The sequence below is a fragment of the Nannospalax galili genome, unplaced genomic scaffold, assembly GCF_000622305.1.
Source record: "Nannospalax galili isolate Female #2095 unplaced genomic scaffold, S.galili_v1.0 scaffold707, whole genome shotgun sequence".
In the NCBI taxonomy this organism is placed as follows: Eukaryota; Metazoa; Chordata; class Mammalia; order Rodentia; family Spalacidae; genus Nannospalax; species Nannospalax galili.
In genome coordinates this window covers 1,232,507-1,247,626 of record NW_008356263.1, presented here as the reverse complement: position 1 = coordinate 1,247,626, position 15,120 = coordinate 1,232,507, and the positions used below count along the sequence as shown (strand labels likewise).

General features: G+C 43.8%; 1 protein-coding gene across 2 annotated transcripts; it reads right to left on the bottom strand.

Annotated features, from left to right (window-relative positions):
* Positions 1-5,144: 5,144 nt before the first annotated feature.
* Positions 5,145-14,430, bottom strand: Snrpb (small nuclear ribonucleoprotein polypeptides B and B1). Of its 2 annotated transcripts, none has more exons than XM_008854508.2 (7): positions 14,269-14,430; positions 10,975-11,126; positions 8,487-8,598; positions 7,195-7,347; positions 6,584-6,722; positions 6,138-6,263; positions 5,145-5,449 (listed from the first exon to the last, which is right to left on the bottom strand). In XM_008854508.2, the coding sequence occupies exons 1-7, from the start codon at positions 14,269-14,271 to the stop codon at positions 5,439-5,441; spliced, it is 696 nt and encodes a 231-aa protein (XP_008852730.1). In that variant the 5' UTR covers positions 14,272-14,430; the 3' UTR covers positions 5,145-5,438. The 2 variants fall into 2 exon arrangements, with proteins under 2 accessions (XP_008852730.1, XP_008852729.1); XM_008854507.3 differs by having other exon boundaries at positions 5,145-5,304; positions 14,269-14,428.
* Positions 14,431-15,120: the final 690 nt, after the last annotated feature.

Genomic DNA, 15,120 nt, shown 5'->3' with positions numbered 1-15,120 from the left:
CTTGGCATATACCCAAAGAACTCATCCTATTGTAGAGACACTTGTACAACCATGTTTGTTGCTGCTCTTTTCACAATAGCTAAGAGATGGAAGCAACCTAAGTGTCCCTCAACTGACGAGTGGTTAACAAAAATGTGGTATATTTACACAATGGAGTTCTATTCAGCAATAAAGAAAGATGAAATAATGAAATTTGCAGGTAAATGGATGGATCTAGAAACTGTTATACTAAGCAAAGAAACACACTCAGAAAAAAAATGTATGTTCTCCCTCATTTATGGATCATAGCACCAAATCCTTTTAAATTCCAGGTCCTTTTAATAAGATGATGCTGTACAGCATTCCTTCTGCATGAAATAACCACCATCATCACATCTTCAGCTGTGCCTGATTGCTAAACATTGTCACATTTGGGCTTGTTGACAGTTGTGTTCCTTCATTAGAGGGGCAAGCAGGGTCACTGGACCCTCACCACATTAGCCAGCCACTCTTCCCAGCCAACAGTACGTAATTTGGCCCTAATCACACATGGTCTCCTGGATTTGGGGAGGGCTAAAGTATACAATCTGGAGAAGGCTAGGAAGAGAAGGCATGACCCATGTGGGGTAAAGGCTTTCCAATGTGCATCCCTCAAGTCGTTTATACACCTCAGCAACCCCTCAGTAATATCAGTAAGTAAGCTCAGTAAATTCATTGGTTCCCCGGTAAAACTTTATTCAAGCATTGGCTTGACACTAGAACCTTAAAAGGGAACAAGCATTGCTTAGTATCCCCAGGAAAGGAATTCTCACAGCAGATGGAAAATTTATTTGTTAATGCTATTATGTCTCATAATTATTTTTTAAAAAAAGAAAATGAGAATGTAAAAAAATTTAAAAGGATATGGGAATGGAGATATTTTCCAAAATAGAAAAAATGAGAAAGCCTAAGCAAGTGATGAGGGTCTTTGTAGGTTTGTGATGATATATAAAGGATGAGACAAAAATAATATACACATAATCTTAAAATTTCTAGCATCATAATTTAGTCAACTAGTTTAAGGAACAAAATACATATCTAGTCAAGGTTTATCTGAGAATATTTGGTTTTTTTACCCAAGCTTTATCTACATAGCACATGGCAATTAAAAGTACCAGACTGGTGGAACTAACCTTACTGGATGTCTAGCAGCCATACATTGAGGCCTATACTAATGTGGTCAGAGGAACTTAAAGGACAGTTTTTGCCCCTTGCCCTCCAAGGTTGACTAAGTTCCAGGGGACTATGGAACATCTCTTAAAATGTCCTGTAACTGTGGTAAGTCACCTATCCTCTTGTGCAGGGAAGCCATGGAGACCCCACGAGATAGACTTGAACCAGTGTCCAGTCTACAAGGAGGGTCAACTCAGAGGAAACATCGCATTCATGCTTCCAAGTGAAGCCAGCCATGGTCGAGAAGGACCTTTGACTTATCTTCACATAGATGGAACTGATAAAAGGAACCAGGGACTCCTCCCAAACCCACGTGACCCCTGAGGAACAGATCTTCAAACGACCTTAAGTGTAAAAATAAATTGATTTGGGCCAACTGTATGGCCTTAAACACCCAAAAGGAAATCCATAACCAAAGAGTAAGGTCATTAGTATATTAAGAGTTCAAGGAATTACACTTCCCAGACATTAGGATTATTTCTCCTTGATGATTTTGTTCCTAATCAGAAAGTGCTCCTCAGATGTAAGACTTCAGATCTTGGTCTGTAATACTGTAGTGCCCACCTGTAGCTAAGGGAGACAACAATTGTTCCAAAATGGTGGATAAATTTGTTTTCTCCCCCTATCTAGAAGCCTTTGAGAGGGACTGATTCTAGCCACTCCAACAGCTATCAAAATACCTGAAAGCAAATCCTGTACTCATCACTCTGGAGTCCAGCCTTGGCAGACAAAAGAAAAATGAGGAGGAACCCAATAGAGGGATGATTTTGGAAGCCCTTGTTAAGAAATTCCAATGGACATATGGACATAGTCTCATATGAACATTTGAAAATTGCCCTGTTCTTTTTTCTAGTTCCCTGTCTAGAACTCGTAATGCTAATGCCTCTTGCCTTTAGTTCTCCTTCACATCTCCTATTCACCAGTCAAGGACTTTCTTTTCACCTACAGATAAGTTATGCAATTTGGGAGTCTTTTAGACAGACCCCATGAAGGGGTACTCCAGTTGCCTCATCCTGCATCCCTGATCAGCATGGAAGCCAGAGCGGTCGGTGTCCAGATTCCCTATCCACAAGTTGGGTAACCTCTTCAGAGGATGGTGTAATAAGAATAGGAGGTAGGAATTGGCTAGACAGGGTAAAAAGACCCCAAAGAAATGTAGTCAGTTTCATGGCTAAAAGTCACAATGTCCTTGGGCCTCTTAGCAATATACTCAGTCAAAAATGTCAAAAGTACTTGGGAGCTTTTATCAAATCCTTAAGATTTTAGGGTTACCGCTTCAGAGGGGGGACTGTTAAGAGTATCCAAAAGCCCCATAAAAAAAAGTAATAGAGTACATTAAGTTATCAGAAAAAAGTGATGGGAAGATATGGGAGTTGAAAGAGGGAGTGGCCATGGATTTGATCAAAACACCTTATATGCATGTATGAAATTCTCAATAAATTATTTAAATTAAAAAAAAGAAAAAAGAAAAATTGCTTAGGGTCTGGAGAGATGACTTAGTTAACACCAGTTGCTCTTGCAGAGGACCTGTCCAGTTCCAGAGGATCTGATGCCCTCTTTTGGCCTCCATGGGCACTGCATAACACTTATATGCAGAAAACACTTCTACACATAAAAAATAAGAAGAGAAAAAAAAGAAATTGCTTCACCTGACACCACAGGCCTATAATCTCAGCTTCTCAGGAGGAAAAGGCAGGGAGGGGGACAATAAATTCAAGGCCCACCTGGATTAGAATAAATTCAAGACCAGCCTGGGCAATTTAATGAGACCCACCTAAAAATATAAAGAGGGCTAGGGACACAGCTCAGTGCAAGAGCATTGTCCAGCATGGGCAAAACCCATGGGCAAAATTTAAAAGTTGAGTATGGGCCAGTGAGATGGCTCAACAGGTAAAAGTGCTTGCCAGCAAGTCTGATGACCTGAGCTCAATCCCTGGAACCTACATGAAGGACCTTTATGTGCACACCAACCATGGTCCACATACCTACACACACTAAATAAATGTGGTTTTAAAAATCTGGGTATAGGAAGATTACAAAAACCCAACAAGCAGACAAAAGTTTAGCACTGAATATTCAAAATGCTAAGACTACTTTCTTTCAACGGTCATTCTGTTGTAAAGATATTCATTCTCCTCTTCTGTAAGGTGTCTGACATTCAGCACATCCTTTGCTTTTTTTTTTTTTTTTTTTTTTTTGATAGGGTCTATGTAGTTCAGGCTGGCTTCCAACTCAGAGATCTGCCTCCCTCTGCCTCCCAGGTGCTAGGATTAACGGTGTGCACCATACCTGGCTCATTTAATCCTGATGAAGTCCTATTTATCTAGTTTGTTACTTGTGCTTTTGGTGTCAAATCTAAGAATCCATCCCCAGACCCAAAGTAGTGATCCCCACATTTTCTTCTCATTAATTGCATAGTTTTCATCCTTCTGTACTGCTGACGCCTTCTGAGTGATGCAGTACATGAGACGAGGTGACAATCCGGCTCCGTTCTGCTGTGGTTATTATCCCCCACGTGCTTTCAGACTTTCAACAACCTTACCTTCCCTCTTGTCAAAATCCAACTGGTCATACAGGTCTGTACTGTTTTGATTACTGTAGCTTTGACAGCTAGACCTTAAGGTTCTTAGTTTCATGATTATGGCTATTCAGAGCCCTCTGCAGCATGCTAATTTGAAAATTAGCTCTCATTTCTGCTTAATATAATCCAAATTTTTAGAGATTGTACTGATTTGATTTTGGTGATACTGCTATCTTGTGTTCCAATCCATGAACATGTCTTTCCTCATTTTCTTTCAGAATTTTCCATTTTCAAGGTGTAAGCCTTTGACCTTGATTTGATTCTTAGCTATTCTTTTGGTTGCTATCCCAAGAGAAAGTCTTTCCTTTTCAGATCGATGCTAGTGTTCAAAGTTGACTGCATCTTGTATCCTGCAATTTTGCTAAATTCATTTACTGCTTACTAGCTGCTTTATGGATTCTTTGCAAGTATCTAGATATGACCCCTGTCAATTGCAAAGAAATAGTTTTTGTTTTCCTATCTACACCTTCTTACCTAACTGCCCTAGCTAGAACTTCCAGTACAATTTGGAATAACCCTCTTGTTATAGGAAAACCTTTCAGTCTTCCACTGTGAGCTGGGCTGTTATGCCCCCATCCCCTTTTGGCAGTGCTGGGGATCTAATCCAGCTTTGCGAATAAATTTCCCATTACTAAGCTACATCCCTAGCCCTCAATGAGGGATTTTCAGACTTTTAACATGTTTGCAAAGTTCCCTTTCTGTTCCTGGTTTCCTGAGTGTTTTATGAGCACAAAAGGATAATGAAATCTTACCCAATGTTCTCTGTATTACTGAGATGAGCCTACGGCTCTTTACTAGTGTGGTATGTTCCACTGCCTGATTTTATGAACTATCACTGCATTCCAAGAGAAACTCAACACCTCCATGGTATACCAACAAATTTTGTTGTTTTCATTTCTATCTCCACAGCTTTTAGAATTATCTCCTTCTATTTCTGTATCCTTGAAGCCTGATGTACTAAGTACTGCAGTGCTGCTCACTGACCACCTTACCAACTGAACAAACCGGGCAGAAGAAATCAATCCCAAAATTTAGTTAGGTTATAGTATCTATGTGTGTGTGTGATCCTGAGAAAGTTCCAATAGTAGTGGTCTCTCAAGAGGGTCTTCAATTTTAGTATTTGCTTCAAAAAGTACTGTCCATCCAAGGAATATACCCCTCACCAACAGCATATGCTTATTTCCACAAACTGATCTTTAAATTCAGTGAGCATAAAAGGCTCATTGTAGTTCCGATTTTTTATTTCTTAGTATGTAAGGTGCATAGTTGCATGTAAGAACAATGGGAAGCGGTTAAGACTAGGGTTAATTTCTCTTGACTATTATCACCCAATATATCAAAGGCTTTTCTGAAGACAAATGGATACATCAGGTGCATTTATAATATTCTCTTAAGAGTTTATTATAAACCAGTTTCGTAGGCCACAGAAAAATAGAAGGACTATGTACAGCCTTTCGGGGAACAGGCAAGGAGCTGAGGAGGGCCAAGATGAGTCTAGGGCCTTGGAGGGTGCATTCCTGGGGGAGGGGGCCCTGAAAGGGAAACCAGACAATCCGGTGAGACTCCTCGAACAACAGCATAACAAACAAACAGGTCTGTGGGAGCGTGGCCCTGGGGAATCGGGTCCACGCATCTGTGGAGCTACTTCCATAACTGTGGCCAACGATCAAAGCAGGCCTGAAGTAAGAGTAAGAAGTTCAGTCAGTGCCTGGTCTATATGAATCAAATCCCCAGCCCTTCTCCAGCCCTTTCCCAGCCTCCCATACCTTGTAGTTATCAAATGACTACAGGGACATAAAGATATGCGCTAAGTGGAGACATCCCTGGGCTTCACTCAGTTCCTATGCCTGGAAAAACTACAAATGCAAAACTCAAATAGAAATAAGACCAGTCACAAAATAGGGCTCAATCGTCACTATGATTTCACAGAAAGAACAGAGCTAGAAGTCAGGATGCTCTCTGGGCCTTTTTTGATCAATGTGAAATGTAACTCAGCATTTCTCAAACTAGAGAAATGCACGATAGCCCAGGAACACTCTTAATTACCAGAAACTATCAAACCAAAGGGTATCAGACAAATAAGCTATTATCAGAGACCTTTGGAACTCATTATTTCACATCTAAGGACAACACCTTAGACACTGAGAAATACAATGAGTACTCTGTACTATGAAGGGAGGTAGGCCAATTTAAGAAATGCTTATTCCCTCTTCTCTGTATTTTCTGGACATAGCTGTCCTCCAAGAGGACTACTCTAATTTCAAGACCTAAAAACCCAGAGGTCGGGTCTAAATCTAGTCTCCATTTCCCATCCCACTCCTAGACTCTTGGGAAGGAAGCCAAAGTCACTACTGCTGGCACTCACCTCGCATCCCTGGTGGAGGGGGCCGCATCCCAGGAGGGGGCATGCCCATTGGAGTTCCTCGGCCAGGGGGGATCCCCATTGGGGGGCCCATGGGAGGCCTCATGCCAGGAGGTGGGCCCATCATGCCTGGAAGAGAAAAGCCCAAGAATGCAGCTCAACTGCCTATTTTTAAAAAGCTAGCAGGAAACATATAAAGTTGTCTACCAAGTTAGATGAACCATTCCATCCTCTCAGTCTGTTAAGTAAACTAGTCTTTAGCCAAAGAACTGGGGCTCCTAATGGCTCTTGTCCAGCTAATTCCCAGTTATCAGCCAGGCTGGATCTCAGAGTAATCCTGCTTAATTACACAAACTCATCATCAGTTTCAGTCATGGATGTATTTCATCATGAATCCAGCTAAAGCATCTTATTATTAATTAGCACTGGCCTCCTGTGAGGATATTCACCTGGAGGAGGTGCTCCTCGGCCCATAGGTGGGGGAGGACCTCCACGACCAGGTGGGTACTGAGTTGGGGCTCCTGCAATACTGGCTGTGGCTGCAGCTGCAGCAGCTGCAACAGTGCCTCTTCCTTGTGGTGTCATCACCTAAGAAAACACAAAAACACAAAAAGAATTACGTGAAATAGTACAGTCAGTACAGCTTCCTACTTTCCTCTCCAACTTGGCAAACCCTAAACACAAATCCTCCTAAAGCTACAACTCATGCCATCAGACTTCCTATGCAAAATCAAGTCTCAGAAAGCTTGAATGCCCAAGTTCCATCTTCTCAGTTTGACATTAATATTAAGGATGCCCAATCCAACTTAGGGAAACACTAAGACTGGTAAGATGTGAAAACATTTAGTGTTTTAAGCAATATTTTGCTTAAATTCATTTAACTAGAATGAACTTCTGTTCATCTCTTCACACAGAAACACCAACAGTCAGACAATTATGACTGGTCATTCCAGACTCTTCCTCAAGCTGTGGGCCCCACTCATCCCCCTCTCCCCATCCTCCCCAATCCTTGCCTCTATCCCTTTAGCTAGAAGCTGACAGCCTTCCCCCAATGCCTCACCTGCTGGGATGGCCCACCAACCCCACGCACTGGCCCAGCAAGTCCTGCAGGAGCCTGGGGCATGGGAACACCAGCTGGGATTCCTCTGCCAGCAGCCCTACCGATTCCTGGCCCTCCAGCAGCTCCAGCAAGTGGCACTCGAGCAATGCCAGTCTGAAAAAAATAAAGAAACATGCTAAAATGCTCAGTGACCTAGAGAATTAGAAGTATGCTACCAAAGAGCCACTTAGATTTAAAAAGCACTCAAACAGTTCATAAATACTATCTGCCCATATATACTACCATTGTCCTCCATGGAAGACTATGTACCTACCTTACCACCCCTTAAACAGACCAAAACTTAAGTCTAAGGAAACATGTCAGAACACAATATTTATATGCACTGCTATGAAAATAAAACCAAGAGCCAAGGCCCAGGACTCCATTCAGCATTGACCCAGCAACAGACGGACACGAGATGCAGTCCTAGTTTCTCCCTTGCTAAGTGATGGTGGGAAAATAACCTCTTACAATCCCCTGGAACCAGAATTATTGATTGTTGTTAGTTATATGGGTGCTGGGAACCAAACCTGGGTCCTCTTCAAGAGCAGTCAGTGGCCTTAACACATAAGCCACCTCTCCAGTCCCTGATTAGCTTCTTTAAAACTCAGCTCTCTATTTACAAACACAGATTAGTGTTTATAGAACCAAGGTTACCTGTGCTCAAATGTCAGGTTCGCTAGCTGTGACATCTTACGGGAGCTAATACACTCCAGTTTATTTCATCTATAAAGTGAAGCTGTCTCGCCGGGTGTGGTGGCGCACGCCTGTAGTCTCAGCACTTGGGAGGCAAAGGCAGGCGTATCTCTGTGAGTTCAAGGCCAGCCTGGTCTACATAGTGAGTTCCAGGACAGCTGGGACTACAGGGAGACCCTGCTTCAAAAAGACAAAAAAAAAAAAAAAAGTGAGGCTGTCTCAAAAACATAAAAAACTCTAAAATGAATAAAATCCTGACTGAGGTCCTTATTCTGTAAAAAAAAGTTTTAACTTTTTAAAAGGTTATCCAAATGGTCTCAGGTACCTCCCCCACTGATCAGACTCTGGATAAACTAAGAAAGAAGGGTTATGTCACAAGTTCTAATGCTCTCTTCAGTTACTTGGAGGGTAGCTGCTTTAGGAGTCTATTTATTATCTATAAAGGGATGCACAGCCAGAGTATACCTGTGAAGAATGCAGTAATCGCAGACCAACTATCACAGTACCTGGCTCTCAGGAGCCCCCCCCACTTCCTCAGGTATCCAACTGGGACTTACGTCTTTGGGAGGCGGTCCTTCTACTGTCATAGAGACCAGGTTCTCCCCTCGAAGTAACACCAAACCAAGGACTCGCTTCTCTTCCCTTTCTGCTTGTTTGGAGTTCTTTGGCCTAAAGACAAATTTAGAAGAGGGGAAATTAAGTGTTAAGAAGATGGAGAGTTTAGGCCTACCTACCCAGGTAGCCTCAGATTTGCTTTATGCTGTATCTCCTGACAAATGGTACATAACCTTTCCAAAATAGGTCCTCGGAACAGTATCCCCAGGATAGACCCCTTACAGAGATAGATGCCTATTTTCTAGCAACCCAAGACTATGCAACTGAAAGCCCACCCTGGCTAAGATGCTTTCCACAGCCAACTGTAAATGCCTTTCCCTCAGTTTAGTTTGCTATTACTCCCTTCCCTCCCTTCAGCTTAAGATTTCATAAGCAAGAAGCAAGCTAAACAATTCCTCAAGGCAACTGAATGCCATTCACCCCACTTCTATAGTGTCCTAGGATCAAGTGAACCCCAAGGCCTCCTAAGATTCCACCCTTCACCTCACATCAGAACTAGAAATGACACAGGAAAAGAGAAATTTCACATACATAGAAGTTGAGTACACGCAGAAATTTCACATCTGTACCCCCAAAAGCACGAAACCAGAACCCCTCTCAAAAACAGCAGCAACCAGAAAAAGGTGAATGAAATGAAAATGTAAAGAAAAATAACAACAGTAAGATGGGAACAGGGAGTCAAAGCCATGATCCTCAGAGCAAAGACAAAGTACCCTGACTTGGTGATCCTCAGAGCAAGGACAAAGTACCCTGACTTGGTGATCCTCAGAGCAAGGACAAAGTACCCTGACTTGGTGATCCTCAGAGCAAGGACAAAGTACCCTGACTTGGTGATCCTCAGAGCAAGGACAAAGTACCCTGACTTGGTGATCCTCAGAGCAAGGACAAAGTACCCTGACTTGGTGATCCTCAGATAAAGACAAAGTACCCTGACTTGGTGATCCTCAGAGCAAGGACAAAGTACCCTGACTTGGTGATCCTCAGAGCAAGGACAAAGTACCCTGACTTGGTGATCCTCAGAGCAAGGACAAAGTACCCTGACTTGGTGATCCTCAGAGCAAGGACAAAGTACCCTGACTTGGTGATCCTCAGAGCAAGGACAAAGTACCCTGACTTGGTGATCCTCAGAGCAAGGACAAAGTACCCTGACTTGGTGATCCTCAGAGCAAGGACAAAGTACCCTGACTTGGTGATCCTCAGAGCAAGGACAAAGTACCCTGACTTGGTGATCCTCAGAGCAAGGACAAAGTACCCTGACTTGGTGATCCTCAGAGCAAGGACAAAGTACCCTGACTTGGTGATCCTCAGAGCAAGGACAAAGTACCCTGACTTGGTGATCCTCAGAGCAAGGACAAAGTACCCTGACTTGGTGATCCTCAGATAAAGACAAAGTGCCCTGACTTGGTGATCCTCAGAGAAAAGACAAAGTGCCCTGACTTGGTACTCTCTATTTACTAAATCTCAGCAGGTCAACACTTGCCTTTTCAACTCATACTGGCCGATTTTTTAAGATAAGTCTGTTACCTTTTCAAAATGAAAAAACGGGGTGGGAATTTCATTTTTTTTCTCATTAATCTCATTTTAAAAAGTATTTTCCAACTTTTTAAAATCAAAACTCAGTTTTATTTTTAAAAACAGAAGCTCCACACTGATCATCAGCTGGTCTCTTATCTAACAAGTACCAGGCACTCAGCCATCTCTGCATTTTTTTTCTTGACCTTGGGCCACAAAAGAAAACAATCTCAAAAAGAATAGAGGGAATTCAGCTGATAACATATGAATGCTGCATATGGTGACAAAGTTACATAACCCTGTTAAGCCTCAAGATGTCCTGAATATAAAGGACAGGGGTTGACTACACTGTTTAATAAGCCAGAAGTTTAAGATAAGTGAGACTTAGGAGTCAGCCGAAAACATGGAATTGCAGCAAAGCAGAAAATATCTCTAATTGCTTATAAAATGCCAACAAAAATGACTGGCCCCAAAGCCACATGGGGAGCAGAGCACTTACCCTGAAGAGGGTCAGAGGCTTCTTAAAGCAGTTTCAGACCAGGCTGCATTAGGAGAGCCCTTTACAGCTTTACAAATAGGTAATGAGGCCAGAAAATCAAGCTCTCCCCCCTCACACACCTGTGGGGAGAACATGAGAGCCCTTTACCCCAGTACCTGGGGGCAAGCAAAGTCAAGAGAAATCAAAAGCCTGGCAGCCCTCTTCACCAACTTTCACTGTGCTAGAACTAGACAGCAAAGTTTGCTAACCTAACGAAGACTTCTTAGCAGTCAATGTCCCCATTTAAGTTATTCCCCTCAAAAGCAGAAAAGCAAACAGAGAAGAACCAACTAGCTGCAACCCCACTTGTCACTTGGCCCACCCACCCAATCCATTCCCCTCTGCCCATTCCTTCTCCCTCCCAACAGCCCTCTCCTTACTTGATCTTCCTGAACTCATCACAGTCACAGAGGATCAAATTCATATGCTTGTCAAAAGCTTTGAAGGTCCCAATGAAGATCCGGCCATCTTGCAGGATGCATCTCATCCTGTAGTCAATGTGCTGCAACATCTTGCTGCTCTTGCCCACAGTCTACAAAAACATCAGCGGGGATGCGGCTCAGTTCTTTCACTCACACACTTCTGGTGCTATCCAAAATCTCCCAGCAGTCCGATTTATGTGTTTATCTTTCTCAGTAATTTTCAGCTGTTCCACCCAAAGTCCCCTTCTGGGAATCTTCTTGTATCACCCTATCAGCCCTGACTTTTGCCCAATAATCTTCTAGTCTCCCTTCCCTTAAAAAAACACACACGCAGCTGGGTATAGTGGCACAGGAGCCTTTAACCCAGCACCTGGGAGACAGAAGCAGACAGATCTCTGTGTGTTTGAGGCTAGCCTGCTCCACATAGCGAGTTCCAGGCCAGCCAGGACTACAAGGAGACCCTGTCTCAAACGTACCAAATAAATAAATAAATAACCCTCAGATTATAATTGCCTTTGATATGTTATATCTGTCTCAGAAGAGACTGTAAAGTGTCCAAAAATTAATCAAATCCACCTATACTAGAGATTAAGTTATCCAGCACTTAAGAATGGGAATTCAACTGGTTCTAAAAATCCAATCACGGGCTAGAGAGAGATGGCTCAGGAGTTAAGAGCACTAGCTGCTCTTGCAGAAGACCTGGGTTCGAATTCCAGCACCCACGTGGCAGCTAAAAGTTGTCGTCTAACTCCAGTTCCAGGGGACCCAACACCCTCTTCTGTCCTCCGAAGGCATTGCACAACATGGGTGCACTTATATACATGCAAGCATAACACTCATACACATAAAATAAAAAATAACTTAAAAAATACAATCAAGGAAAAACTTATTACCAGAAAGGAGTTAATCAGCTTTGAAGCAAAAATGAAATCCTCAAATCAAGAATTTGTTAGTGTGCCTCCAAGGTTTTTTTGATGAGGGAAATTTCTGGTGGTCTGAATGCTAATTAGTTTCAACACCTAACAGTCTAGTATATAACTTGCTGTTACCCTTAATTCTTTTTTAAAAGATTTTATTTATTATTTTTATTTTTTGTGTATGTGTCAGATTCCCCTGGAACTGGAGTTACAAACAGTTGTTAGCTGTCATGTGGGTGCTGGGAATCAAACCTGGGTCCTTTACAAGAGCAGTCAGTGTTCTTAAACCACTGAGCCATCTCTCTAGCCCTTAATTCTTAATTAACCCAACAATACTCTCTATACTTGTTTCCAAAGCTTTGCCAAACAAAGAGACTATATACATCACTAGGTAAACTGTTAGGTGCCCTTGGCAGTATCACTTAGAAAGATCACCTAGCCATTTCATCATTGCCACTCCAATTTTCCAAGTGCCTTATCTGTACCATGCACTGTGACAGACTGTGTGAATTGCAGGAGAGCCCTAAGTTTCTTTAGAGGAAGCCATTAAAACTAAATTTCTTAAAGTGGCTAACTGGCCCTAAACTGGGCCTTCCTCAAGTCTTACCAACTGGTCACTCCCTAGACTAAGAGAGAGCTTATGGAGCCAAAGTGTCTCCTTTAGTGCCATAGATAACTCATCTGCCCTGCCTGAGAAATAACCTTGAAAGAAGACCTTCAGTCACCCCAAGGACATCAGACCCTGGCACTGTGTAAACTCCTGCAAGCTACAGCTGTATCTGGTAGCTTTCTCATAAAAACCTCAAGGTCTCTTCCCTGGGTTGCAGATGCCAGGTTCTGCGGCAGCCTCTGCCCCTCACACTACGGCTTCTAATAAAGACATAGTCCTTGCCTATGGCAAGTCTGGCTCTGGTTCTTATTTCTTATAAATTCCTTTTTCGGCTGTCCTAAATCTAACACACTGTGATTGCTGTTCATGTCTATGAGAATGAGATGAACCCTACCCCTACCCTATCCTGAAGACCCAAATTATGTTTCCTGTTTAGCCAATCTTTTTAAAGGGCTTCTGTTCATGGAGATCAACATTCATCCGTTCACTTGCTAGGTAATAGCTAAGACTCTATTGGGTACTCCGTGTGTGGTCAGGCCCATGAAGAAAGTTTTGTGTATTTCATTTAATCCTCAAAAACCGGGCTGACGTTCCTATTTTACTGATAAAATGGGCCACTGGCTAAAATGATCAAGTAACAGCTTGTCCCAGTCAATTCTTAAAATGATATCCTATTTCCCTACAACTGGAGTGATGTTTTGCAGGTATTTTGAGGAAAGTTCTTGCCATGTAGCCAAAACTGACATCAAACTCGGTATCATCCTGCCTCTTCCTACTAAGAGGTAAGTACTGAGATTACAAACTGAGATTACAGCACAGGCCTCTTCCCTTGGCTGACCTTTCCAAACCAAGTTCATGTCATTAGGCTTATGAAAAAAATCTTTCAATGATATACCTCACTACCAACAGGATAATGTGAAAAGCAAGACTTCAGCGATCAGGTTCCTGGCGATTTCTCTTCATCTACTTTTCCTTCCAGCAATTTTCACTGAGCTGCCCCTCAAGTCTGCTTCACAGTTCCCCAGATTTGGAACACTCCCTCCCATTGGGAGGGTGAGCTCCTAACTTTTGGTATTTCGCTCTGGGCCCATCTACTGGAGAAAGCGTTCTCGCCCCGCCCCCTGCCGTTACTTTTGGTTAATGCTGAATTACCAAACTGGATTAAATTAGCCCTATCGGAGCTAGAAATAGAACTAGAACCTGAACTAGGTGAGGACAGAACATATTCATGGTATAGCGCCAGCGCCTGGATACCTTAACACAAAAATAAGCTTAACAGTCGAATTTTCCTAGCATTCTCATCCACTCGGCTCCGAAGATTCCAGTTTCGGGCCGTAAGCCCTCGCTACCCCCGATCTCGCGCACTTCACTCGTCTAAGCCGTTTACCCGGTGCTCCCAGGTCGTCTTGAGGCTCTGCAGTCCCGGGCATACATTTACTCTGCAAAAGTTTACTCAGCTCCCGGGACCGCGGCATTATTACCACTGTATTCGGGAGTCGCAGCTCTACTCTCGCCAAACCCACGCAACCCATCTCTGTGCCCTGGTCCGGCCTTCCCTCTCTCTCCGGGCCAAGCCGAACCGCCAAGGACTAAGTAGCGGCGGCGCGGGCCTTCCCGGTCACAAGAGGCTCCAGCTCACGGACGCCGCCATCCATGGCCTCCATCCAAAAAGCCTCAGTCCAAGACAGCCTCGGAGCGCCCTGAGGCCTGTCCGCCCCCTCTCACCATGGTGGCGGCTCCGATGGCTCCGATTCCCGCCGGATTCGCCTCCACAGAGGCCTAGACGCCAGCCAGCAGCAGAATTCCCGCCGCCGCCAACGGAAATGCAATCTACAAAATGCCGACCCGGAATGAAGCTACTTCCGGTCTGGGCCTAGACGCTTAAGTTCCGGCCGGGGATGCAACTGGCGAATAAGGACCGACAGGACGGGGCGGGGCTAAAGTAAGGGGCGGTTTGGTTTGGTTTTCATTGGGGTTTTGTTTCGTTTTGGTTTTGGTTCTGGTTTTAGGGTCTTCCAGGCTGGCCTTGACAAGCTCCGGATCCTCCTACCACAGCGTCTTGGTGCCAGGATTATTGACGTATGCGTCATGCCTGGCAAGCATCCGACGCTGACCGCCTCCAAGTCTGCATCCTGTTTGGACGTCCGCTTTCCTAACAGTCTCTGCTGGAGGGCTGGGCTTACACGCTCGCTGTCCCCACTCCCGCTCCCGCCACCTCTGGGGTCTCACCCTCCCACCTCTCGTGGACTCACCAAGAAGCCACTGTTCTTCCTTTTCTCTTGACATGCTCTTCTCTTAGCATCTTTGTGGGGACGCGTTCACCTTAAACTGAAGAGGTGGCTCCAGATAGGAGCACTTGCTGTTCTTCAGAGGACTCGGATTCAACTCCCAGCACCCACATGGCGGGTCTGTCGTCCTCTTCTGGCCTTTACACTACACAGACACACACACACACACACACACACACACACCAGTAAGCATACAGGCAATCAAAACACCTGTATAAAGTTTTTTTTTTTTCTTTTGCCTTTGTGAGACAGGGTCCCCCTGTGGTCCCAGCTGGCCTGGAACTCTCTT

Bases quoted from the DNA above. Each gene is read 5' to 3' on its own strand.
- Snrpb (XM_008854507.3), bottom strand. The intron at 7,348-8,486 runs GTAAGTCCCAGT...TATTTTTTTCAG, and splicing joins AAGGACCGCCTCCCAAAGAC to ACTGGCATTGCTCGAGTGCC. The intron at 6,723-7,194 runs GTGAGGCATTGG...GTGTTTTCTTAG, and splicing joins TTGGTGGGCCATCCCAGCAG to GTGATGACACCACAAGGAAG.